This window comes from Thalassophryne amazonica, chromosome 5 (genome assembly GCF_902500255.1).
Source record: "Thalassophryne amazonica chromosome 5, fThaAma1.1, whole genome shotgun sequence".
Classification (NCBI taxonomy): domain Eukaryota; kingdom Metazoa; phylum Chordata; class Actinopteri; order Batrachoidiformes; family Batrachoididae; genus Thalassophryne; species Thalassophryne amazonica.
Window position 1 is genome coordinate 60,160,537 of NC_047107.1, and position 25,725 is coordinate 60,186,261.

Genomic DNA, 25,725 nt, shown 5'->3' on the forward strand with positions numbered 1-25,725 from the left:
CCTAAAAAAAATTTAGCGGAAGTTACAGATAAAAGCTAAACCGATAACTTTCAGTATTGACTTCAGTACACTGGCAGCTACTGACCCAGCAGGAGTCCAGTACTTCTGTCTCAGATCAGCCTTTTCCCAGCAAAAGAGACCTGGTGAGGGGGGGGGGGGGGGGGGGTAATTTATCTTCTCACCATACAGACCTGCTGGCATGTCATTGGAGTCCTGCACAGGCAGACAGTTTTGACTTATGGTTATAATTTTAAACAAACTAATTCCAGACAAGTTATTGAAATTAACATCACATCTGTTGTTTTACAAAGTGAAAATATCAGCTATATGTTTTAGTTTTAAAGTAATGCACTAACTATGAAGGTTTTAGCATTTAGACACACATCCCGCAATGCATTATAGGAACATTAGTTTCCTGACGTCAGCAGTGGTTGGTTGGTCGGTATAAACCATATACGGAAACGTGTGGTGGGTTTTACGAATAAATCTGTATTTGTAAATGTGTCATTTTTTTCATTTGTAAAAAAAAGGCAATTTGAAAACTGAAAATTATGTTTGCTAAGTGATTCATCACTTTTAGCGAATGTGGCAAATGCTCTTCTTGTCTATTTTTGCCATGAACACACATTTACAAATACAGATCTGTATGTAAATACAGGTCTGTATGATGTGAAGATAAATTACCCCCCCCCTTCTGTTCTCTCTGGTAGTCAGCTCTCTTCTGCCTGCAGAGGATAGAGCTCTACCATTCATGGTCGTCTGTCTGCTACAAAACATGTAACAGGTAGGCACTAAAAGCTTTGATTTCACACTTTAGAAATGTTTTTAACTGTTAAGCTTAATTCATTATGCCCGCAAAAATATATTAGTGGTCTAAAAGTTATCGGAACTAAATTTATCAGAAGCTAATTGGTCTGCTAATGGTTTTCATAGTTATCTGGAAAGCTAATCTGCTAATGAAAACATTAGCTTCAATAATTAGCAGTTAGCAGATTAGCAGAACTGTGCCCACCACTGTTTTTTGTATCAGTATGATTATGCCAAGTAAGATATAGTTTTTGTGATAATGAATCTCAAAAAACAAACCTTTAAAGTGTATGAAAAGACCATATTTCCTTCAACGTTGATGGACCAGTAGTGTACTGAGGGTTAAAAAGAATGTGGCTAGTGTTATGTTGTTGCAATTTTGAACGTCTTGTGGAATTTATCTTTCTCATCTAAGCTAAAGGTGACTTTTCAAAAAAGGATTTTTCAAAGACATAGCATAGCCAGTAGCACTTTTGACTCGGGTGAACCGGGCAGCGGTCTGGGGCGGCATTTTTTCATGACACATGGTGGATGGCACATGTACTTAAAAAAAACAGTTTTCTATTATGTGTCATATCACTGAGTGGGGAATTGGCAAATTGGAGCACGCTGCAGCTGAGAAGGTACACAGAAGCAGTGAGAAGTGGAAAGGGGTGCGCAGGGGGTAGAGTTCCTTTATTACAGAGAGTAGCGATATGACGAGTTGGAAGAAAATGGTCATGCGACTTGTGGTGTCATCTTGGGGCCAAATTCGCATTCGCTGTTAAGCTATCTGTGTTGTGGTTAGAACCACTTAAAAGATGAGGTTGGACCCCAGGATGCAGGTAGCTAGACAACAAAGGGTTAAGTCCAAAAACGGGTTTATTTCTTCAAATGTGGCAACAACAATACAAAGGTGACTGAACCCAAAGATACCCAAGATTCCAAAATACAGGTGACACACAAAATGATCGCACTGAAACTGCGGAATCGAGTTCTTATATTGACCTCTGTGAGCGTTTCCTAGACTACCGAGCGCGGTCAGACCAGGGACAACAGGACACAAACCGAAATCCAGAAAGAACATAATCAGGGTCACAAGCGGCGAGCTGATACTCTTCACTCTTCAGTCTGTCTTAAACTCTGCTGCAGAAAACACACTGCTTTGCTTGAGGGCATTATACAGCAGACGCAATGAAAAATCTCCCATTTTTTTTTCTTTTTCATGTCATTTTTGAGCTCATGGAGAATAACACTGAACAGTTTTCCTCTTTTTTTTTTTACTATATCACTCCCCCATTCTCTCTTTCTCTCTCTTTCTCTCTCTGTGTGTGTTAAACCTGCCTCAACGTAGTTTTTATTGAAAATACATATCTTTTTTCCCATCTGAATGATGCGTCAGATTGTATATATTTGCCACTTATATGTGTATACTGTATAATTTATTTACGTTCTGATAACTTCTACTGTTTTGTGCAGAATTGCCTCATTGCCTTTTGGCAATGTTGGAGGTGGGAGGAGAATGTGTACCTTATTGTTATCATTAAAAAAATGGCACTTTGTGCAAAATTGTAGTTTTGTTGGGGCGGGGGGCTGCCCAGAGGGGGTCTCGCACGGGGAGTAATTCAATGTAGAACTGCCACTGAGCATGGCATTTGTCAAAGCTGAATATAAGACTCAGAGGCCTGTTTACTAACAATGCTTTATTATGACCAGCACTGTAAAAAGTGAACTCATTCTTTAAATAAATATATTGTTTAAAAAGCCATTACTGGCTAAAGAAACAATTTTGTCATTACTGACTCCAGCGGGCTCTGGCAAAGTGTCACATTTTGACGTCAGAATCAGTCCAGTGGAGTTGTTTATGAAGACATTAAGTGCTAAATAGAATGAAAAGACAGACATTCACACTATTTTCTGTAAAACATGTGAGATTATTGGTCATTTTAAGTTTGTCATAAAACAAAGTTGTCTCCCCCCAGGCATAGTCAGCTTTGATGATTGGCCAATAAAATTAATCTCTTGCTATAAAACAGTCAGACTGCATTTTAAATCACACTCAGATTAATGGATATTCAGTGTTTACTTTAATAATAACAAATGCAACCTCTCACCCCTCAAAGATTCTGTATATATTCACTTTTTACACTGAGCAACAAAGTTTCAGTTCCGTATTTTGTAATTCTGTATATAACAACAACAGTGACAAGTGGATGACTTTTTCTCATAGTAACAAGTGAAACTAGTCTTAAGGCGTGAGTGTGGCACGAATTTGATTCCCACACTGCCGCGCAATTTCTCATGCCAGTGCATCTTGCTTTGTCCCCCTTGTTGCCACACTTTGTCCCGCTTGATGCCATGTTATATAAATAATAATTTTGTAGCCAATGACGCATTGCTCTCAGACCTTGGCTGATGAAGCCATTCTCTCACCACAGAGAAATTATGTACAGCTGCAGGTTCTCTCGTGCGTGTCGTGTGGTGGAGAACGCATTTGGACTTGTGTCAATGGTAATTATTTATAATATATATTGTAATGGATGGGAAAAAACAGTTGCATTGTCATTCCTTTTTATGAGTTAGATAATATATCTGTAGTTATTCTGTTTATTATAGATGTAACCACCTCATCATAATTGTTTAGATGCCCTGCGCATCAGTGACACGCACTGACACGCAGTGACAACCAGTGTTTTTGAATAGGTCGCGCACTCTTGTAATTTTCGTATTTATTTGTGTTATCTCAAACACTTATTGTTTCCTTTGTCTTTCTCAGAGAGGTAGAAACACACTATGTGAATCTGAACCTCCAGAAGGAACAGAAAAGTAAAGTTGAGCTTATCGTGCCTCGCTACCATCAACTGGTGAACCAGCAAGAAGAAAAGAAGGCAAGTCTGTGATTTATTATGATGTGGTTTTATATGATTATTGTTATTATTGTTGTTATTGTAGTTGTGCAGGACTATACATTGTGTAGAGGTTTGTGTGGGAGTATATCACAGTTACTGTGTCACCACTGCCTTGTAGTAAAAAATTGGTTTTCTGATGGAGGACAGAAAATTCATGTGTCAAAAACTGTGCCAGCAAAATTAAACATGATGTTATTTAATTCATTTCAGTAGCCCACTCAAAATCACAACATATTTCAGAGAGGCAAATTTATTTTAAATTTATTTTAAAAACAGGCAAAAAAGTTGAACAGATGGTGCAAGCTCCCTTGGGGCATGCGCAAGAGAACACTGCTCTTTAAGCAATAGGGAATAATGGTGTAAATCAGGGCCCAAAAGGCTTTGCTTTTACTAGTATTCAATAGGCATAGATGTAGTTTGTCTTTCAGCTACCACATTTTTTGGTCAGGGTTGCCACAGTGAATCCAGCACAGATTTGGGATTTAGCACAAGTTTTATATGAGATGCCCTTCTTGACTCAACTCCAGCTTTACTTGGAGAAACACACACAGCCCCTAGTCTTAGAGGTATCCCATCCAACCAGGACCTACCCTGCTTAGCTATGGAGAGCTGACTCTCTGGCTTACACAGAGCAGACTGGCTGCTCAGTAGGCATGGATATATTGTAATCCAACATGATATTGCCCACTGTGGGACATTCAACATGTAATGGACATTGTGGACATAGTTCATCGTACCAAGTGTTGTCACCTGTGGTTAGAGTGTGTTCCCTGTTTTGCTTATGTGAGCTTGCCGTTCCTGTATGTATACCTGGACAGATACAGATTCTTTATTGTCATTGTAACCAGTACAAGGAAAGGTAAGGTGCAAACCTTTCAGTGCAAATATAAACTTGAGTCAACCACACGCAGACTTGAAAGGTCTGGAGAAAAAAGAAAAAATAACATAGAATTTAATCGAATGAAAGAGGCATGTCCAAAACACAAATTAAAAAGAAAAAAGAACATAGTATCAAAAAAAGAGATTGCATATAAAAAATAGAAATGTTTGTACAAAACTATGGATATTTCAGTGGCAATGGATAGTGCACATAAACAAATATTGCACTCATTTCAAGTGTGGTATGTGACATGGCTATTTGGTTCCAGTGACATTCATAGCTCCAACAGCAGTTGGGTAGAAACTGTTTTTTAATCTATTTGTTCTTGCTTTAATGGACCTGTACCATCTGCATGATGGCAGTAGCTCAAATAGAGTGTCAAGGGTGGGATGATTCTTTAGGATGGTGTTGGCTCTCCTGAGACAGTAAGACCCATGAAAGGTCCCCAGTGTGGTTAGAGGGCACTCAGCGATCTTCTCTACCATTTTGGTAACCCTCTGAAGCTCTTTCCTGTTTGCCCCCATGCAGCTGGCAAACCACGTACAGAGACAGTATAAGGATGCTGTCTATGGTTAGAGTGGTAAAAAGACACGAGCAATCTCTAGATTATGTTATTTTTTCTGGTGATTTTCAGAAAGTAGAGCATTGGCTGTGCCTTCTTACCAAGTGTGTGGTGTTCCTATCCCAGGTCAGTTTCTCATCTATGTAGACTCCCAGGAAAAGGCCATCCCTGACCCTTTCCACACAGGTCCCCCCAGTGATAAAGGACTGAATGTCTGTTTTTGTTTCTCCTGAAGTCTATGATTAGTTCCTTGGTTTTGGATTTGTTCATGAATACGAGGTCTATTAGAAAGAAACCGACAGTTTTATTTTTTAAAAAACTATATGGATTTGAATCACGTGTGATTACATCAGCCAAGCTTGAACCCTCGTGCGCATGCGTGAGTTTTTTCACACCTGTTGGTGACATCATTCGCCTGTGAGCACGCCTTGTGGAAGGAGTGGTCCAGCCCCCTCATCGGATTTTCATTGTCTGAGAAGTTGCTGAGAGGACTGGTGCTGTGCTTGATCAAAATTTTTTCAAAACTGTGAGGCACATCCGAGTGGACACCATTCGATAAATTCGGCTGGTTTTCTGTGAAAATTTTAACGGCTAATGAGAGATTTTGGATTGTTTCTATCGCTGTAAGGACTTTCCCATGGAGCGGGACGTCGCGCCAGCGCTCCGAGGCGACGTCGTCATCCTGTTTCAAGCTGAAAACCTCCAAATTTAAGCGTCTGTTGACCCAGGACGTCGTGAGAGAACAGAGAACTTTCAGAAGAGGTCGGAATCAGCAGTTTATCCGGACATTCCACTGTTAAAGGAGATTTTTTAATGAAAGATGTGCGGACGGATTGGCGTGTCGGCTCGCAGCCAGCGCGGCGTGCCCACCACAGGAAAAACACCTCCATGTTGATAACCATTTGTAAATCCAGGCGGCTTTTGGTGGCTTTCAGTTGAGTGAGTATCTGAGAAATTGTTTAACAGCAGGGCATGTTCCAACTTGTCCTTACGGCTTCCAATGGAGGTGTTTTTCCTGTGGCGGGCGCGCCGCGCCGGCTGCGAGCCAACGCGCCAATCCGTCCGCACGTCTTTCATTAAAAAAATCTCCTTTTACAGTGGAATGTCCGGATAAACTGCTGATTCCGACCTCTTCTGAAAGTTCTCTGTTCTCTCACGACGTCCTGGGTCAACAGACGCTTAAATTTGGAGGTTTTTCAGCTTGAAACAGGATGACAACGTCACCTCGGAGCGCTGCACGACGTCCCGCTCTGTGGGAAATCCTTACAGCGATAGAAACAATCCAAAATCTCTCATCAGCCGTTAAAATTTTCACCGAAAACCAGCCGAATTTATCGAATGGTGTCCACTCGGATGTGCCTCACAGTTTTTGAAAAAATTTTGATCAAGCACAGCGCCAGTCTCTCAGCAACTTCTCAGACAATGAAAATCCGACGAGGGGGGCTGGACCACTCCTTCTACAGGCGTGCTCACAGGCGAATGACGTCACCGACAGACGTGAAAAAAACTCTTGCATACCCACGAGGGTTCAAGCTTGGCTGATGTAACCACACGTGATTGAAATCCATATGGTTTTTAAAAAAAATAATAAGGTCGGATACTTTTCTCACAGACCTCGTATGTTATTTCCTCTACACCACACCATCAGGTGTTCCACCTCATCCCGGGAGGTGAATTCATCTCTTCCAGTGATACAGCCTACCACTGTGGTGTCATCCACATAGTTAATGAAGGTGTTACTGGTGTGGACAGGGGTGCAGTCAGAGGTGTAGAAGGTGAAAAGCAGTGGGCTCAGCACACAGCCTTGAGGGAAACTGGTGCTGGGTGTGAGGGCTGTGGATTTGTGGCGGGCAGTTCTGACTCTTTGTGAGCAATCTGAAAGAAAGTCCTCAGTACAAAGATGTGGAATGAGGTAGACTGAGGTTTAGCAGGTTCCTCACAAGACCATCACTCTATGAAGGCCCCTCTGCAGGCCATCTTAACAGACGGCGGTTAGGTAGACAGACTCCTGTGGGTCATGCTGGGCCTACAAACTGCACCTAAAGGAGACCTCCAGTCCTCATCAGCGGAGTTGGTTTATGGCCAATGACTGCGGAGCCCAGGAGATTTAATTCCTGACACCACCAATCACTGTCAGGACCACTTTGTGATTATTGGGTGGGGCCAAGCTGTTCTATAAAGTCTGTGTGTTGTGTGAACCAAAAGAGAAATAAATGACACACCATTGCGTTGTCAACATGAGAAATTGATGCTCCTTCTTTCCTCCATTGCAATTTCCACATTAGTCTGAGTGGTGCCCACCTGTTCTTTCCTTGAAAGTAGACTCTGGTAGGTGCAGAGCTATGTGTCGGAGCAACCTGTTAGAGCGCACAGTGGACACCAAAGCTCTCTGAGGTAAAGCAGTGAAACAGCAAGGTAGGTTTTGTATTTTTCCAAGGGTGATTACACTTGTTTAGTTTGACAAAAAGCAAACAAACAAACAAACAAAAAGCATAGACGACTCAACAGACAGATACTACAGGCACAACATCTACATAAAAGGAGAGGGAGGTAGGGAATGAGACACCACTTTCTCATAAAGATAATTTTTTCTCCTTTCTTCCACTCTCAATTCAATTTCAGTTTATTTTCATTTATACAGTGCCAAATCACAACAAAGTTTCCCCAAGGCGCTTCACACAAGTAAGGTCTGACTTTACCAACCCCAGAGCAAGCACACAGGCAACAGTGGTAAGGAAAAACTCCTTCTGATGATTTGAGGAAGAACCTCAAGCAGACTAGACTCAAAGGGGCGACCCGCTGCTTGGGCCGTCCAGCTCTCCACAATTTCTCTTATACTCACTCGACTGGTAAGCACTGAAAGCCGAGATAGGCATGTCCCAACTTGTCGTCTGGCACTCCGAAACGGAGGTGATCCTTTGTCTCGCTCCATCAGCGGCTCCGTCGTGACGCGCGAAGCCTCCGTGCGGCTTTCTATGACAAAATCTCTTGTTAAAAGTGAAATCTACCGGAAAATGGCTGATGTCCAGCTCTTGTGATAACCAGAGAAATTGCACACGATGGTCCTGGCTCCACAGAGCGATCCGTTTAGAAATGATCTGGTGGTTTCTGCCTCGTCGCCGTGGCTCGGAGCGCGGCACGCCGAGCGCCATTGTGGGCCGTCCTTAAAGCTGTAGTAACACTCCTTATTCTCTGTGAAGCCCATAAATTTTCACCGAAAGCCAGATAAATTTTTCGAATGGTTTCCAGCTGCATGTCTCTAACAGTTTCTGAAAAAATTCTGATGGAAAAAAGCCAAAATCATTCCGCCATTTCCTGACAATGGAAATCCGACGAGGGGGTGGGACCACTCCTCCCACAAGGCGTGCTCACAGGTGAATGACGCAACTGACAGGCGTGGAAAAAACTCACGCATGCGCAAGAAGGTTCAAGCTTGGCTGACGTAAAAACATATGAATCAAATCCATATAGTTTTTGAAAAAAAATAAAAAGGGCCGTTACTTATGGACAGACCTCGTAAAACCCTCATGATACAGTTCACCGTTTTCAAAGCACAACGATGTGTTCTGCACAGCCGGCAGGAGTGAACTGGTTTTAAATAGCGGCAAGGGTTACACGCAACTGTGTGCACACATTGAAAAGCGAACACGCAGCTGCAAGTCTACGAACACGGAAAAAGGCTGAGTACGCGCGCATTCGGGCGTACTTAAATGAAACACAACGCTGCAATACGCAGCTCTACGCATGTGCCAGTGTGAAAGGGGCTTAAGCTTCACTAAAAGACACAGAATTTAGGTAAAGTTGAGGCCGTGGCATGCTCCGTTTCCTAATTAAAATGAATTTAAAGAGTAAAAGCATAGTACCATACTATGCCAGTATGCTAGCCATATGAAAGGGAAAATAAGTGCGTTTTAAGTCTGGACTTGAAAGTCTCTACAGAATCTTACTGTTTTATTGATGCAGGGAGATCATTCCACAGAACAGGGCACGATAAGAGAAAGCTCTGTGACCCGCAGACTTTTTTATTTAACGTAGGGACACCAAGTAGTCCTGCACCCTGAGAACGCAACTCTGTTTTGTTATTCGTGGCGATATCTGTGGTTGTTGCCCTTAAACAGTGGTCCCACATCAATCACTGTGTGAGAGGTTCAAGGATGTCTATTGTCACACATGCAACCAAAGATAGCATGGGAAAGAAAATGACAATATTTGATATTTACATTTACTCAATAGCCAGTACAAATGCAGTATGAAGTAATGCAATAGAGAAGGTTTCCATGTAGGATTTTTTAATGACAAAAAAGTGGTGGCAAGGTGTTGAAGGGGGAACACTTCTTTGTAACATTTTCATTAAAATAAAACTGTACATGGGATTTGCTTTGATGACAAGCTTAAGCAGGTGATGAATGCATTCACCTTCATTAGAAGCATACTCTACCACATCTGCTATCATAAATAACTTTTTTTTGTTCTCTGTTGTGATAGCTTTCGTGACGTCAGCTGACAGCATGGCATACACACTCTGTTTCTTCGGTTTTCTTGGTTGTCAGGGTGACTGATTTTGCTGTATCTGATTGGTCGCATGAAAGGCACTGCAGAAATAATAGCAGCGCCTTTCTGAAAAGTCCCAGAGATTTTAAACGTAACGCTCAGAGTGGCTCCATAAAAAAGGACACCGGTGATAAACACAACACAGTAGAGGTAAAGTTCTGATCTACTTCTCCTCCTTTTCTTTGGCGTTAATACACTGGTGATGATTTTTTTTCTTGGAGTCTGACTTCCATCTTGCCCACAATTCAGTAGGTATTATACTGTACAATCTACATACATGAAATCTGGAGTCCTACCTCAGTTAAATAAATCCATGTTGCACAGTGTGGCTTGCAGTTAATTTGTAAGATTGCTGAAATCTTGATCTGCAGAAGCCATAAGGCACAAACACTTTCTGGTGACTGATTATATCAGTGCACTAGACCAGCATATACGCACACCTCATTTTTTGACCTACACAGCCACATGAGTGCAAGCAACATTATTATTTGAGGACATAAAAAATGACACCTGCATAGCATGAAAACTAGCAATGACATTTGCTTTCATTGCAAAGAATAATTGCATGGGCTGAAGATGGAATGTTCCATTCAACCAGGCTTGGTGAATAGAACATTCCATCTTTCAATGAATGAAAATATTCTTTTTACACAAATGTGTGTGTGTGTGTGGTGTGTGTGTGTGTGTGTGTGTGTGTGTGGTGTATATATATATATATATATATATATATATATATATATAATATATATATATATATATATATATATATATATATATATATATATACGAGGTCTATTAGAAAAGTATCCGACCTTATTATTTCTTTCAAAACCATATGGATTTGATTCATATGTTTTTACGTCAGCCAAGCTTGAACCTTCATGCGCTATGCGTGAGTTTTTCCACGCCTGTCGGTTGCGTCATTCGCCTGGTGAGCATGTCTTGGGGAGGAGTGGTCCACCCCTCTTGTCGTGTTTCATTGCGAGGAAATGACGGAATGATTTGTAGGTATAATAATATAGGTAATAGGTAATAGGTATTAAAGGCACTGCGCTGCGGTGGTTTGAATCATATTTATCTAATAGATTACAATTTGTTCATGTAAATGGGGAATCTTCTTCACAGACTAAGGCTAGTTATGGAGTTCCCACAAGGTTCTGTGCTAGGACCAATTTTATTCACTTTATACATGCTTTCCCTTGGGCAGTATTATTAGACGGCATTGCTTAAATTTTCATTGTTACGCAGATGATACCCAGCTTATCTATCCATGAAGCCAGAGGACACACAACCAATTAGCTAAACTGCAGGATTGTCTTACAGACATAAGGACCTGGATGACCTCTAATTTCCTGCTTTTAAACTCAGATAAACTGAAGTTATTGTACTTGGCCCACAAATCTTAGAAACATGGTGCCTAACAGATCCTTACTCTGGATGGCATACCCTGACCTCTAGTAATACTGTGAGAAATCTTGGAGTAATTTTTGATCAGGATATGTCATTCAAAGCACATATTAACAAATATGTAGGACTGCTTTTTTGCATTTACGCAATATCTCTAAAATTAGAAAGGTCTTGTCTCAGAGTGATGCTGAAAAACTAATTCCTGCATTTATTTCCTCTAGGCTGGACTATTGTAATCATTATTATAGGTTGTCCTAAAGTTCCCTGAAAAGCTTCAGTTAATTCAAATGCTGCAGCTAGAGTACTGACGGGGACTAGAAGGAGAGCGCATATCTCACCCATATTGGCCTCTCTTCATTGGCTTCTGTTAATTCTAGAATAGAATTTAAAATTATTCTTCTTACTTATAAGGTTTTGAATAATCAGGTCCCTTCTTATCTTAGGGACCTCATAGTACCATATCACCCAATAGAGCGCTTCGCTCTCAGACTGCAGGCTTACTTGTAGTTCCTAGGGTTTGTAAGAGTAGAATGGGAGGCAGAGCCTTCAGCTTTCAGGCTCCTCTCCTGTGGAACCAGCTCCCAATTCGGATCAGGGAGACAGACACCCTCTCTACTTTTAAGATTAGGCTTAAAACTTTCCTTTTTGCTAAAGCTTATAGTTAGGGCTGGATCAGGTGACCCCTGAACCATCCCTTAGTTATGCTGCTATAGACTTAGACTGCTGGGGGGTTCCCATAATGCACTGAGTGTTTCTTCTCTTTTGCTCTGTATGCACCACTCTGCATTTAATCATTAGTGATTGATCTCTGCTCCCCTCCACAGCATGTCTTTTTCCTGGTTCTCTCCCTCAGCCCCAACCAGTCCCAGCAGAAGACTGCCCCTCCCTGAGCCTGGTTCTGCTGGAGGTTTCTTCCTGTTAAAAGGGAGTTTTTCCTTCCCACTGTCGCCAAGTGCTTGCTCACAGGGGGTCGTTTTGACCTTTGGGGTTTTTACGTATTAATTGTATGGCTTGCCTTACAATATAAAGCGCCTTGGAGCAACTGTTTGTTGTGATTTGGCGCTAATAAATAAAATTGAATTGAATTGAATTTGGGCTTTTTTTCCATCAGAATTTTTTCAGAAACTGTTAGAGACAAGCAGCTGGAAACCACTCGAAAAACTTTATCTGGCTTTCGGTGAAATTTTACGGGCTTCACAGAGAATAAGGACTGTTACTACAGCTTTAAGGACGCCCCACAATGGCGCACGGCGCACCGCGCTCCGAGCCGCCATCGAGAAGCAGAAAAACCACACATCATTTCTAAACGGATGGCTGTGTGGAGCTGGGACCGTCGTGAGCAATTTCTCTGGTTATACACAAGAGCTGGACATCAGCCATTTTTCCGGCAGATTTCACTTTTAACAAGAGATTTTGTCATGGAAAGCCGCACGGAGGCTTTGCACGTCAGGACCGATTCGCTGATCGAGCGAGACAAAGGAACCCTCTGTTTTCGGAGTGCCAGGGGACAAGTTGGGACATGGAAACGGAGGTGTTCCTTTGTCTCGCTCGATCAGCGAATCGGTCCTGACGCGCGAAGCCTCCGCGCGGCTTTCCATGACAAAATCTCTTGTTAAAGTGAAATCTGCCGGAAAATGGCTGATGTCCAGCTCTTGTGATAACCAGAGAAATTGCTCACGACGTAACAGTCCTTATTCTCTGTGAAGCCTGTAAAATTTTCACCGAAAAGCCAGATAAATGTTTCGAATGGTTTCCAGCTGCTGTCTCTAACAGTTTCTGAAACATTCTGATGGAAAAAAAGCCGAAATCATTACGCCATTTCCTCGCAATGAAACGACGACGAGAGGGGTGGACCACTCCTCCCACAAGGCGTGTTCACAGGTGAATGACGCAAACCGACAGGCGTGGAAAAACTCCCGCATGCGCACGAAGGTTCAAGCTTGGCTGAAGTAAAACATATGAATCAAATCCATATGGTTTTGAAAAAAATAATAAGGTCGGATACTTTTCTAATAGACCTCGTATATATATATATAAATTTTTAATTTTCATTTGGCACACACACACACACAAAAACTAAAAGAACCTCTCACAAGACCAACAAAGAAAAACAAAAGCAAACAAAACCTCAAACAATTAAAAAAAAAGGACAATTTACCAGTTGTGTGCGGCCCAAAAGGGTGTAGGCTGAAGCAAAGGCTTATAAACACCCACCCCTATCACGAGTTGCCATATACACATATATATGCCCTCATAACAGCAACTACAAAAAGAAAGGACAAGAAGATGAGCAAAAAGGTTTTGTAGATTAATCAATACACCAAACATCCGAACATAGCAGAACAATTAACAGTATGATGCACAGATTAACAGAAGAACAGAAACAAAACACTTTACCTAATTTATCGTACTATATATGCAATTTAGTTATTTTATAAGATCCTTCAGGCCAGTCAAGTACCAGATAGACTAATACTATCAGGGCAGTTATTCCAGATTTTAACCCCTTTACAGATACACAATGAGTTTTTACAGTAGTACGATACTTTAAGCAGTCAAATACTGAATTTTCTCTCAGATGATAACAGGAATCCCTCAATTTAAACATTCCTGGACATGTTGAGGTAAGAGTTCATTTTTAACTTTAGCATGAACTGTATCATAAAATAATCAATCAACTCCCAAATTTCAAGATGTGCAAACAAGCAAACGGTGGATTTGTTGGCTCACAATATGTTTTTTTTTTTTTTTACTTATAACTGTTATAGCTTTCTTTTGTAACAGAAATATTGGATTTATATTTGTTTTATATATATCTCCCCATACCTCAATGGAGTAAGTATATATGAAACAAGCAAAAACTGATACAACATAACCAACGAATGCTGGGGGAGGAAGTATTGTACATATGTATATATATTTGTTTTATATGACACTTAAATAAATCATAGTTGAGGCACAAGTCCATGTGCTATAGATAGCTTACTCATATCATGGAGGCATGTTTGCAGAAAGGTATTGGAGGTCCGTCAGTGGTGTGAAAAATATGGAACGGAAATGCACAAAACAATGATGCAAACTAGACAATGGACTATTTTTCTGTACAATGGGACAAATAATCCCTGCCATGTACATACATCAGTCAGATGACAAGGACCTATTTAGGTGTTATCTAATTCTCATAATAAACTAAATGATAGGTTTTTTAACAATGATTAGCTTTAGAATGCACGAAAATAGATGGGCACTCATTACAGTGGCAATAAAAAAACTATTCACGTTGTGCTTTTATGTGTTCTTTCATTAACATTCAGGAATTAAACATATTTTTCCCTTGTTGGATGCTATATATGTTTTTTTTTTGTTTAAGAGCGATCTAAATATAAGTAAAGTGCAAAAGAAAGATTAAAGTAGAAGGGGAAAAAATTATTTTTGATGAGAATGCATCAGTTTTTACATTTCACCCATAGAGGGCGGTAGAAGACAAGCTTTACTCACACACTGACATGCACAGATGAAGGTTTGAGTGCAGGGAAGTTACTCAGCTGCGTATGAACTTGAGTGTGGTGTGAGAATAACACTCTGTGATGACTTATTTCCGGCTGGTGAAGCCGAATCTGAAAAATGTGTGACTGGAATTCATAAGACGAAGGTGAGAAGTGATCATATCCCCCATCTCTCTCCTATTTCCTTCCAGTTTTCATACTACATTCTCCCCTCTCAATTAACATGACATTATTTTAGGAATATAATTCATTTTGATTACTTTTTGCTGTTTCTTATGATGATTTTTTTTAATGTATCTACAACTGTACATCTAGCACTTAAATGAGACATTTAGGAGTTTTTATTCTAAGGTGGACATGTAAGTTTGTATGTTTAGTATTATTATCAGTTATTATTTGAAAATAATAAATTTGAGTCAGTGATTGCGCATGCCAGCAAAAGCATGTTGTCATTTGGGGCACCTAACAATCCTGTGACTTTGAACCAGCCACATGGTCTGTGCTTCTGAGTTCACACCATAGATTATGTAGAACGCCTACGATGAAGGGAACACACCCATCCATCATCATTAGTCGCTGGCACCTTGGCTCACATGCACACATAGACACACACCTACTGACATCATGGGTGATTAACACAGTGGGGACACTCAGGACAAACAATTTACTTCGAGAGATCACAGAGTCTGGCTCTAGCTTGGGGCTGCAGGAGTCTTAATGAGTTTTAGGGCTAGTTTTTGGCCTGCATTAGAGCAGATACACTGTCATGTTTTAGTCTCTCCTTTAATATTTAATTTAACACTGCCAGACACTTAAGCTGGCTGTACACATGACAATTGATATAAAAATAAATGTGCTATACAAGAATTTAGAGAAATGCACGCTGTATTGCAAAGTGTACAGAACAACTGTGTTGAGCCTGCATCCTGGTGAGATGAGGCCAAACTTGTGTGATGTGACCAGTGTAGGATTTCCCAACTTACATTATAACATGCATGGATTAAGCAGCCAGTCTGCTCTGTGTGACCCTGAGCCTGGACAGTACTTGGATGGGAGACCTCTTCGGAACACCTGTGTGTGTTTCTCCAGGTAAAACTGGACTTGCGTCAGGAAGGGGCATCCGGTTGTAAAACTGTACCAAATACCAATGGGGATCTGGCTTTATCTGCTGTGGCGACCGCGAACAAATGGGAACAGCAGACAACAACAACAACAACATCATAACATTCTTATAACGTGCATTGCATGGTGTTACATACATGTTATAGTGCACACACACTCACAAGTTTACACCCAAGCTAAGTGGGAGTCACAAAAACAGAAGAAACAAACACCAATGACACACACAGCCATAGCCGAAGTTCACCGCACATCCATACAGATTTGTGTGAGGTGAAGAAAAAAATTTGTGCACCTTGAAAGGTTCCAACTTCTAAGGTGCACATATGAAAGTGTTCACACTCAATAGATCCTTGGAGTGGCCATGGAGAGGGGACAAAAATAAAAAACAAAAATATATAGCATCTGAAATGCTCTTGCGTGTGCAAGACAATTTGTTCCCACCGTTTAGTTTGATTAAGTGTTCAATGTTTTCGGCAATCATTCCTACATCTGCATACACATATGTCTCTCTGCAAACAAAACATCTTCTGAGCACAATAAATGTATTATTATCCACATAAACATCCAGTCAAAACTTCTCCTACCCAGGGTGTTATTTTCTATCACAATTCTCTGCGTGTGCTTGGCATCCTGGCACAACAAAGACGTTTATAGTGTTCACATGAATATATCAGTATATATGCAATACTAATTTTTATGTTATCTTATGATTAACAAGAACCATGTAGTCAATGTCAGTGAATAAATATTGAGTGAGATGATGGATGATCAAGATGTGCTAAGATTCTATGCTGGTTCTTCTTAAGGTTTTTCTGTGGAGTTGCTAACAATCCATCAAATTTCTAAACATCCTTATTGTAATTAATTGTCATGAGAATGGGGTTGGGGGTTGGAGTCCTACTCCGCGGCAAGAGGCGGGGTGCACCCTGGACAGACCAGTAGTCTATTACATTGCTGACACAGACAGACAAACTCATTTACATTCTCAATCACACCTACGATCACTTTAGAATAACCAGTTTGTCTTTGAAAGTAGGAGGAAGCTGGAGCACCCAGGGGGGAACCCACACAAACATGGGGAGAGCAGCAAACTCCACACAGAAAGGACCAGGTTGGATGAGAACCTGGGACCTTGCTGTTAACAATCGTAACAAGAATTCATCCAGTTTACTGCTGCAGTTTTAGTGCAGGCCTACAGGAGTTTAACCACTTTTGGCACAACGTTGTGAGGTGACCACAAAAAAAAGTCTTGGTTTGATCTGCATTACGGAATGTTTATTTGTATGGCATCCAGACTGAGGCTTTGTTTTGTCAGCTGGGTTTACTGATAAAGTCATTCTTGTGCTCAGAACACCTTCTTAGTCAGGGGGCCAATTCTGAAAAGTGCTTCCGTTAAGACTTTTGCGGACATGTCAGGGTACAAGATGACAACCTATTTTTTAGTCAGAAGGGACCACACAGGTGAAATTCTAGAGTGGTTGTCAGGCTGAAAAATTTTTTTTGTGACTTTTAGGAGCTATTTTAGGAGAAAAATTGTTATTTTGTGTAACACGACATAACTACAGAAAATGGTGATTATCTCAGGAACCGCAAGGGGCCACAGACAAAAACTTGGTATAAAATGAAAGCTGACACTTCTGGATGTCAGTAGAAGTGTTAGCATGTACATACCTATTACACTCTAGGAGGAAAATGGCGCTTGAACATGTAAAAATCCATCTCCGCCTAAAGTGTACCACTTTATAAAGTTAATATCAGCTTGAAAACACACGATACAAACTAAAAACCGCTACAGATCAGTACCCCCTCTAGGGGAAAGAGGTGTGCCAAGTGTAAGGCATGTATTGTGAAATGGGACAACCACTGCATAGGTTTTTAACATTTAATGACTAGGCGGAAATCTAGAATTCTAATTAAGCCCCATACCATTTGGTCCTATTTGGCCTTAATTTTATATACCTGACTGTAACTCAGTATGCAAACAACTGTATCAAAGGAATATATATATATATATATATATATATATATATATATATATATATATATATATATATATATATATATGTGTGTGTGTGTGTGTGTGTGTGTGTGTGTGTATATATATATATATATATATATATATATATATATATATATGTGTATATGTATATATGTATGTATGTATGTATATGTATGTATATATGTATATATGTGTGTGTGTGTGTGTTTGTGCCTATATAGGCCTATATGCAATAGAAAACATTAAGTCAATGTATTCATGTTTTGACCAAAAACATTATTTAATAAAAAATAAACACACTTTACAAACTTAAAGGAACTGGGACTTCTTTAGGACTTCAGAACTTTCATTAGCAGCATGGTAATGTCCATCAAAGCCTGCTGGTAGAATTAGATTGGTTTGTTGTACTCCGAAAGTAGAAATTGTATGTTGCCATCAGAGGACACCTACGATCCATGTCCACATTTTCAGTCAGAGTCCTGAACAGGGATTTAACAGAAGAGTTTGCAGTTTAATTTTGTTAAAAGATGCATCACATGAACAAGAAAATTATTATTTTGAACATAATATGATAAACATATGATAATGTGATGTGGTTACCTGAGTATTCTTGCACCAAGCTGCTGAAGCACAACCACATGCCCCACAGCAAAACATCCCACCTCTTCAACATCGGCACTGCCTAGTGCTGCACTGCGTTCCACTCTCCTTGCATCCACAGGTCATCAGCTCCAAAGATCTTGCCTGTAATGGTTCTTTGGTTAAAAGCTTGGGTACCAGCACACCATCCTTCATATGCCAACCACAACTAATTGGTGAGGGAAGCTGTGGATGAGACACTAGTGACTGTTTCCAAATCTTTGTTTGATAGTGTGACCTCATGAGGTGCAGAGACAAGGCATCCTTTGTTGGAGGTAAAGTATCCACATTGGCTTTCACCTTCCGAAACAGGGCACATCGAACCTCATGGATTGATTCACTGCTTGATTTTGGGTCATACAAGTACAATTTGCATTTGCAACAAATTGCATTTGCAACAAATTGTTCAGCCATGCGTAGAGTGTCTGGACTTGGCATTTCTTCCTCACCAAAGTTTTGAAGAAGATGAGGATACTGCTGGAACACTTTCCATGCAGTCCTTTTTCCATTACCAGTGAACTGGCTAGTTGTATCACATCCGGTGATGGCATGAAATGCCAGTAAACCATTACTGATATTATGTGGTAATTTGATGTCATGCACTTTGATGAAGCGGGATTTCTTGGCTGTTCCTGCCTTCATCCAAACCTCAGGACTCAAATGTTGTGCAAAGACAAGCAGCAACACCAGAACATCTGTGTCTCTGCACTGAATGATGAGCCGCTGAAACCCCTTGACTGTTGCATCAACTGCATGTAGCAGAATGCGTGTATCCGCTTCTTCATGAACAGCCTGCAGTTGGGAAACATCACAGTCAGCTGTAGATGCCACTTTTTCAGGGTCAGGAAATCCCCCACTGATCACAATTTCCCAACCATACTGATGAATTTGCCTTTCGAGCTCCTCTGACAGGAAATGGGTCAGGCTGGCTTTGTTTTCGTCCAGGTCAATAAAGGTATTCCAGTCAGCGGGTACCTTCACATCCCTTCTGACAATGGTCCGAATCTTTCGTTGTGTCGTGCTGCGTTTTGCTCTAGCTCCATTCTTTATTGAGTTTTGTTTGTATTGATCAAACACTAGGTCAACTCTTGTGATGCCACCATGTAGATGACCAGTGACTTTATGCATGAAAATGTCAGCGTACTCTCCAAATGTTGATGCATCAGGAAGTTTTCCTAATGCTCTCACCAGGGCCATCCCATCAATTATAGTATACGTGCTCACAGGAGATGGAGTGAGGTCTGTCGCCATTGCACCAGCTTGTAGTATGGTGGCAAGGTCAGCTTTGCTGGTTGGTCTGAGCAACAGATCTGCTGTGGCAAGTGAGAGGGGTACTCTTTTTGAAGGAACTCATCAATGTTGACCTCTCTACCGCTGTCCATGGATACAATTATGCGATGAAAAATATCCCTGTCAGGCTTCACACACTTGGACTTTTCATGTTTCTTATCTTTGCTGTAGTACAAATCTGAGAATGTTTTGGGGTTTCTCTTGGTCAGGCTACTGTGAAAGTCAGCACTCATTGCGCTCAACCATTTTGTCACCAACTCTTTAACAATTTGTTTCCCACTCTTTAACATTTGTTTCTACCTTTTCTGACATTTCATGGTGGGATCTGGTTTGTTGTTGTACACAACTGGAAATGAGTCAGATGTTGTTCTTGTAGACAATTAGAAATGAGTGAAACTAATCAATGAATTCTTGTGAAAACACCTTCTGCGATGATCTCTATTGAATCTCTTTCTTCAGGCCTCATAGCACAGATGTGGTAACAAAACAGTGCCCCTGTGGTACAATACTCCTTTGGTATGCTTATTATTAATTTTATCAAAGGTTATATTTGCACATAAGATGGATTATATTGGAAGTATGTTCAAGAGTACAGTAGGGGTTAAGAAGAGAAGGAAACATTTAGGGATAAATTCCGATTTTGCCACTTTTAAAGATATAGTCATAAAATGGACAAAATCTAATTTTCCAAGCTGACAACCAGTCTAGATTACATCACTAGGGTTCAAATAATAATATTTATAGGTTGTCAGCTTGTACCCTGAGATGTCCGCATCAGTTACAATGTCAGTTTTGGCCCCCTGACTATCTTGAAGGGAACTCAGTTTTTTATTCCTGTCTAGATAATGTTAACCCAAAAATGTCTATATTTATGAACCATTAAAAAATGGAATAATTCTAGACATTCATCTACAGATGGTCATGATAAAAAAACATCGCAGCCTGTTTCAAAACTAGAAACTACTGTAATTTTTTTCAAAGAGTTGAAAATAATTATAGTAATACAAAACTCTCCTGATATTGAAGAATAGCATGGGGTTGGCCTGTGATAGGCGTGTTTCCAGATTATATCCTATTTCTAAATTGGTCTATTTTTCCCCACTATGTGTCTCACTTTTAATATTATTCACATTGAATCTGTTTTTATTCTTAAAACATTTCTCTGTTAGTCTCTGTCTCTCTCCTTCCCTCTGTTTAAGAAGCAAAAGCAGCTGGTTTCTTGTTTAGTCTTCATGTCATCACTTTTTAAAGTGGCTTCTTCACTCTAAGGTAAACTGATGCGGTGACCTCTCCTTAAAAGTCATGAAGTTCAACTTCCCCTCCAAGGTGGTTATTGGTTCCAAGTGGGTCAAGGTGATCTTAGCAATGCTCTGTAGCAACAGAAACAGTCTGTTATTATTTGAGACACCCTGAAGGGAATATTAGGGTGAGGAAGCCACCTAATTTCACTGTACCTTCTACCTGAATAACTGAGAACCTTCATAGATTTTTGGAATTTTCTTCATCTTTCTTCTTGATGTTTCTTTGCTGTTTTCTTCAATTTCACTGCTGTGTAACTGCATCCAGTACAAACACACAGCTATATGTATCATCCACTGACCTCTCTGTGTTTCCCACCAGGCAGTTCCTGGTCCAGGGCACTACCACATCAGAGGTCAGTTTGAGAAGCCTGTGAACTCCAGTGGCAACATGGCAAAGAACACGTGCCCCTTCCTGTCTCAGACTGAGGTACAATACCAATGCAGAATTAGGCTGAGGTCTGAGTATTTGCTTCTCTGTCTGTCCTCAACTCTTTAGAGAGATTTAGTTATTTTATTCACCTTGAAGTTCTCCTCTTTTTGATTTTGCTTTGTCATTATATTATTAACTTTGAGTCTGTTTGCAGTCTCATTATGTGCCTTCTTGCTGACCTTTTAATGATGCTGGCAATGGAATAAAGTATATCTTGTTTAACGTATGTCAAGCAGACTTGTATCTTATTGTTGGTCTTGTACCTCATAAAATGGCATTGTTCTATTATTTTTCTTTTAGTAATTACAACAATGGCTGTACATACAATGGCTGTTAGAAATGTTTGCTGTAGACTGCATTATGTATGTTCATAAACTGTCAAATCTTATCTTGTAAAGAATGTACTTACCTCTTTTATTTGGGCTCTTTCCCAAAATGTGGTGTCAGTATAAATTCTGAGAGCATTTTTTATATTGTTCCAAATTTGTCATGTTTGTGTTGTGGGATTTAGCTCAGTGCATCACTTAAACTCCTTTCCTTCTGCAAACCAACCAGCGTAAGTCTCATGTCATCAATTCCAACGCTACAGCTACCCTGATGAAAACAAGATGTTTTGTATTTTCAGGATGCCATAACATTGCCTCTTTATTTGGTTAACATGATTGAATTTCTGTTAAACATGCATGCTTGTTGTGATATGATGAAGAAAAGACGTGCAAGTGAAGGAGTTCAAGTACCCCGGGGTCTTGTTCACGAGTGAGGGGACAGTGGAGCGTGAGATTGGCTGGAGAATCAGTGCAGCAGGGATGTTTTTACATTTGCTCTACTGTACTGTTGTGATGAAAGGGAGCTGAGTCAAAAGGTGAAGCTCTTGATCTACTGGTCAGTCTTCGTTCCTACTCTCACCTATGGTCATGAGGATTGGGTCATAACCGAAAGAATTAGATTGTGGGTACAAGTGGCCGAAATGGGTTTCCTCAGGAGGATGGCTGCTATCTCTCTTTGAGATAAGATGAGAAGCTCGGTCATCCGTGAGGAGCTCTGAGTAGAGCCGCTGCTCCTTTGTGTTGAAAGGAGCCAACTGAGGTGGTTCAGGCATGTGTTAAGGATGGTTCCTCCCTAGGGTGGTGGTTCCAGGCATATCCAGCTAGGAGGAGACCCCGGGGAAGACCCAGGACTAGGTGGAGAGATTATAATCTCCACACTGGCCTGGAAACACCTCGGGATCCCCCAGTCAGAGGTGGTCATTGTGGCCCAGGAAAGGTAAGTTAGTGGTCCCCTGCTAGAACTGTTGCCCCAGTGGCCTGGTCCCAGATAAGCGGTTGAAAATGAGATGAGAAGTGCAAGTTGTGCCACTATGTTGGATTTGTGGTTTTCTATCAAGTGCCAACATTCCAGGAGGTTGAAATTAAATTGTCTTTTATTTGTGATGTTGCTAGATGTATAAGATATTCACTACTTTTGAGTTACTTCTGAGTAACAAACTGCTAAAGTAGATGGAGCTATAGACAAGTGAGTGGACTTTAAAGCTACAGTGTGTGGCATTTAGTGTCATCTGGCGGTGAGGTTGCAAATTATATCATTCTAATCAGTCACTATTTTGTTGCTCTTCATGTTTTGCTTCTTTGTCGATGGGGATTTCAATATATGTGATCCTCCATTTCGCAAAAATGAGAATCCTCAAACTTGTTAGCCCACACTACCAAACAATAGATATTGCAAAGGAGAGCTGCCCCCCATCACACATGGCAAGAATGTGGAGGAACCATTCTGACACGGCAAATATTGCCGTAATCCAACACAGTTGGGAGGAAAAGAGGCGTGTCCAGCCATGGCCCAAATGCATCTGGACTGCCTCGTGCACACCTGCAGGATGCAGCCCAACATATTTCAGACAACAGTCAGATGACACAGAGTGCTATCAGATGTCACCGACATTGGAGCTGTCAGTCACCCACTCACTCACCCACGCAATCAAATTCCTCACATTCCCAGCGCTAAACTGACTTCTAATCAGTGTGGTGTGTGTCTCACATGACGGAGCGCTCACGTGTACGTACATGCATAGAACAGGTGATCCGAGTGATGAGTGTGTGTCCACTCGGCTGTGAGCGTGTGTTCACAATGGCTGAATGAGCCACGTGTGCCTGCGTGTGTAGAACAGCTGATCAAAGCAGTGTGCAAGTGTGTGGCCGAGATGTCACTCAGCTGCGTGTATGTGTGTTCATAAACACTGTACCAGCCACTCCGTGTGCGCACGTGGGGTGCACATGTGCACGCGAGCACAGGAGCAGTCCATTCAGAGAGCTCACAAACAGATTGACAGCTGTCAGTGATTGCCTGACGGTGAAAAATCCCTTTAGGTGTTTGATCAGTATATACTTGCATTGCTAGATTTTATTCTTCCAGCTGGACTCCGTAACTGCTGCTGGTTTGTGCTGGCAGTGTGCCAACTTCCCACATGTGCGTACTTTCAGATGCAGTCAGTAGAATTTCTCTTTTCTCTTTTTTAAACTCTTTTTTGTTGCCATTTTACTTGATACGCATCTTAGCACAACTGTAGTTGGATTATCGTGTGGGACGGCACTTCACATGGGATTTATTTAAACCAAAGGTGGATTATGTATTTGTCAGCTAATTGAAGTTGCCAGCACGCAGCGCAGTTGGGTGACAGGGACTTGACCAGCTGTCTGCGTTGCACTGTGGAACGCGAGGTACTGGAGGTGAGTTACATGTTTATTTATTAGCTGCGTTGCAGCACTGCACAGAGACTTTGACGAGCAAACAGTGCCACATACATGTTATTACATAACATTTCCTTCGCCCTCCCTGGTCAGGGTCCAGTGGAGGTGGACAAACGTGGCACAACATGTCGGCGGGCTTTGCTCTGACTGATCATTCTCAGAGCTCAATCAACTGCGATCAAATAATCCCATCAGAATATGTAATTTGTGGGTCACATGGTCATCAGATTACACATGGACCGCCGTCGGATAGGTGTCTCATCTCGACGGTGCCCGGAGAGTTTTGAACATGTGCGTCACACTTGGGGCCGCCCGGCTGATTTTCACCAACTGTGTCGACTTCCACAGATGGGTGTCAGAACGTTTTGGAACTGAAATCCGATACTTTTCAGATTGTGCGCCAATTCATAAGTTCGATGTCACTCTGCGTGATTCCGTCTATGTATGACAGGGGTATTAGTCTTTTGGCAGCACACCAATATGCAAAAGGCAGAGTAAGTATTTTCCTTTAGGGTTGTATCAACATAGTGGTGCAACATGGGGAGCTCTCTTGCAAATATGAATGGCTCATTCTAAGCTTATCAAAACACATTAATTTATTATTGCAGCTAATTATACACTAATGAACAGATGGTGATGAATGCTGTATTCCATTTCTGCTCATAAACATCCCTAAATCCTATATTGTAGCTTTTAAATGTCTTACTGTCTGAATCAGGTAACAGAGAGTCTGTACAAATACTTATGGGCCTAATGCTATCTATTGATCATTACTTTTTCACTACAGTGTATTCCATGCTAGTTTATGATGATGGTTATGATACATTAGCTAATATAAAAAAACCTCAAAGTATAAAATGTTCACGAACTTTATGATTTGACTGAGCAGAAAAATAATGCATATTCTCTTCACTCTATACTTTATGCCATATTTATCTGGGTTCAATGGGGGGCGATGTGCTGCAAGGTTGAGCACTTCACTCCCATGCTCATGCACTCAGTAACGCTTTGGTGAGTGAACAATCCACTCCACTGACTGAGATAAAATTGCCCCCAGTGATATTTGTAAAACACAAATGAGGTAACTGATGCAGATCATGCCACATACTGTAAACTGTAATGTCAGTGTTCTGCCTCAGCATTCTCAAACTTAAGCAGCTGTCACACTGTGATGGATTGAAGAAAGCATATCCGTTTGTGTCCCATTTTTGTCCTGGCCAATATTTTTTCCTCATTTGTTAAATGCGCTTCTTGCCAGCTGATGTCCAACATGTTGGAAAGTTTTGTGGCATGCTCAAACCTTTGAGCAGACATCACATGGAGATTTTACCATGTGCTTGGAATGTTTTGTTAACCGTTTTGTCTTGTACTTGTTTGTTAGCTTGCTAGTGGATGTCCAATAGACGTTAGTTTATCCATGTCCTATCGGTTCATCTGTCCATCTACTTCCAGTGTTTGTCCACTCATTCATCAGAGCCCCAAATATACCGGAGACTGACAGATTGGGTGATTTTTGCCAAAAGACAAATTATTCAATTAATTCTAATCAGTTTACACAATCCATCACAGCGTGACTACACCTTTACGAATGCTGGGGCC

General features: G+C 41.0%; 2 protein-coding genes across 2 annotated transcripts in view; both read left to right on the forward strand.

Annotated features, from left to right (window-relative positions):
* LOC117509961 (sperm-tail PG-rich repeat-containing protein 2-like) overlaps positions 1–5,370 on the forward strand; it is a 54,125-nt gene extending 48,755 nt beyond the window's left edge. The window contains exons 5-7 of the mRNA XM_034169569.1: positions 3,563–3,674; positions 5,104–5,146; positions 5,264–5,370. Of these exons, the coding sequence (XP_034025460.1) occupies positions 3,563–3,674; positions 5,104–5,146; positions 5,264–5,370 (262 nt within the window). The remainder of the gene's footprint in view (positions 1–3,562; positions 3,675–5,103; positions 5,147–5,263) is intronic.
* Positions 5,371–20,953: 15,583 nt separating this feature from the next.
* LOC117509962 (sperm-tail PG-rich repeat-containing protein 2-like) overlaps positions 20,954–25,725 on the forward strand; it is a 39,144-nt gene continuing 34,372 nt past the window's right edge. The window contains exons 1-2 of the mRNA XM_034169570.1: positions 20,954–21,004; positions 21,272–21,379. Of these exons, the coding sequence (XP_034025461.1) occupies positions 20,954–21,004; positions 21,272–21,379 (159 nt within the window). The remainder of the gene's footprint in view (positions 21,005–21,271; positions 21,380–25,725) is intronic.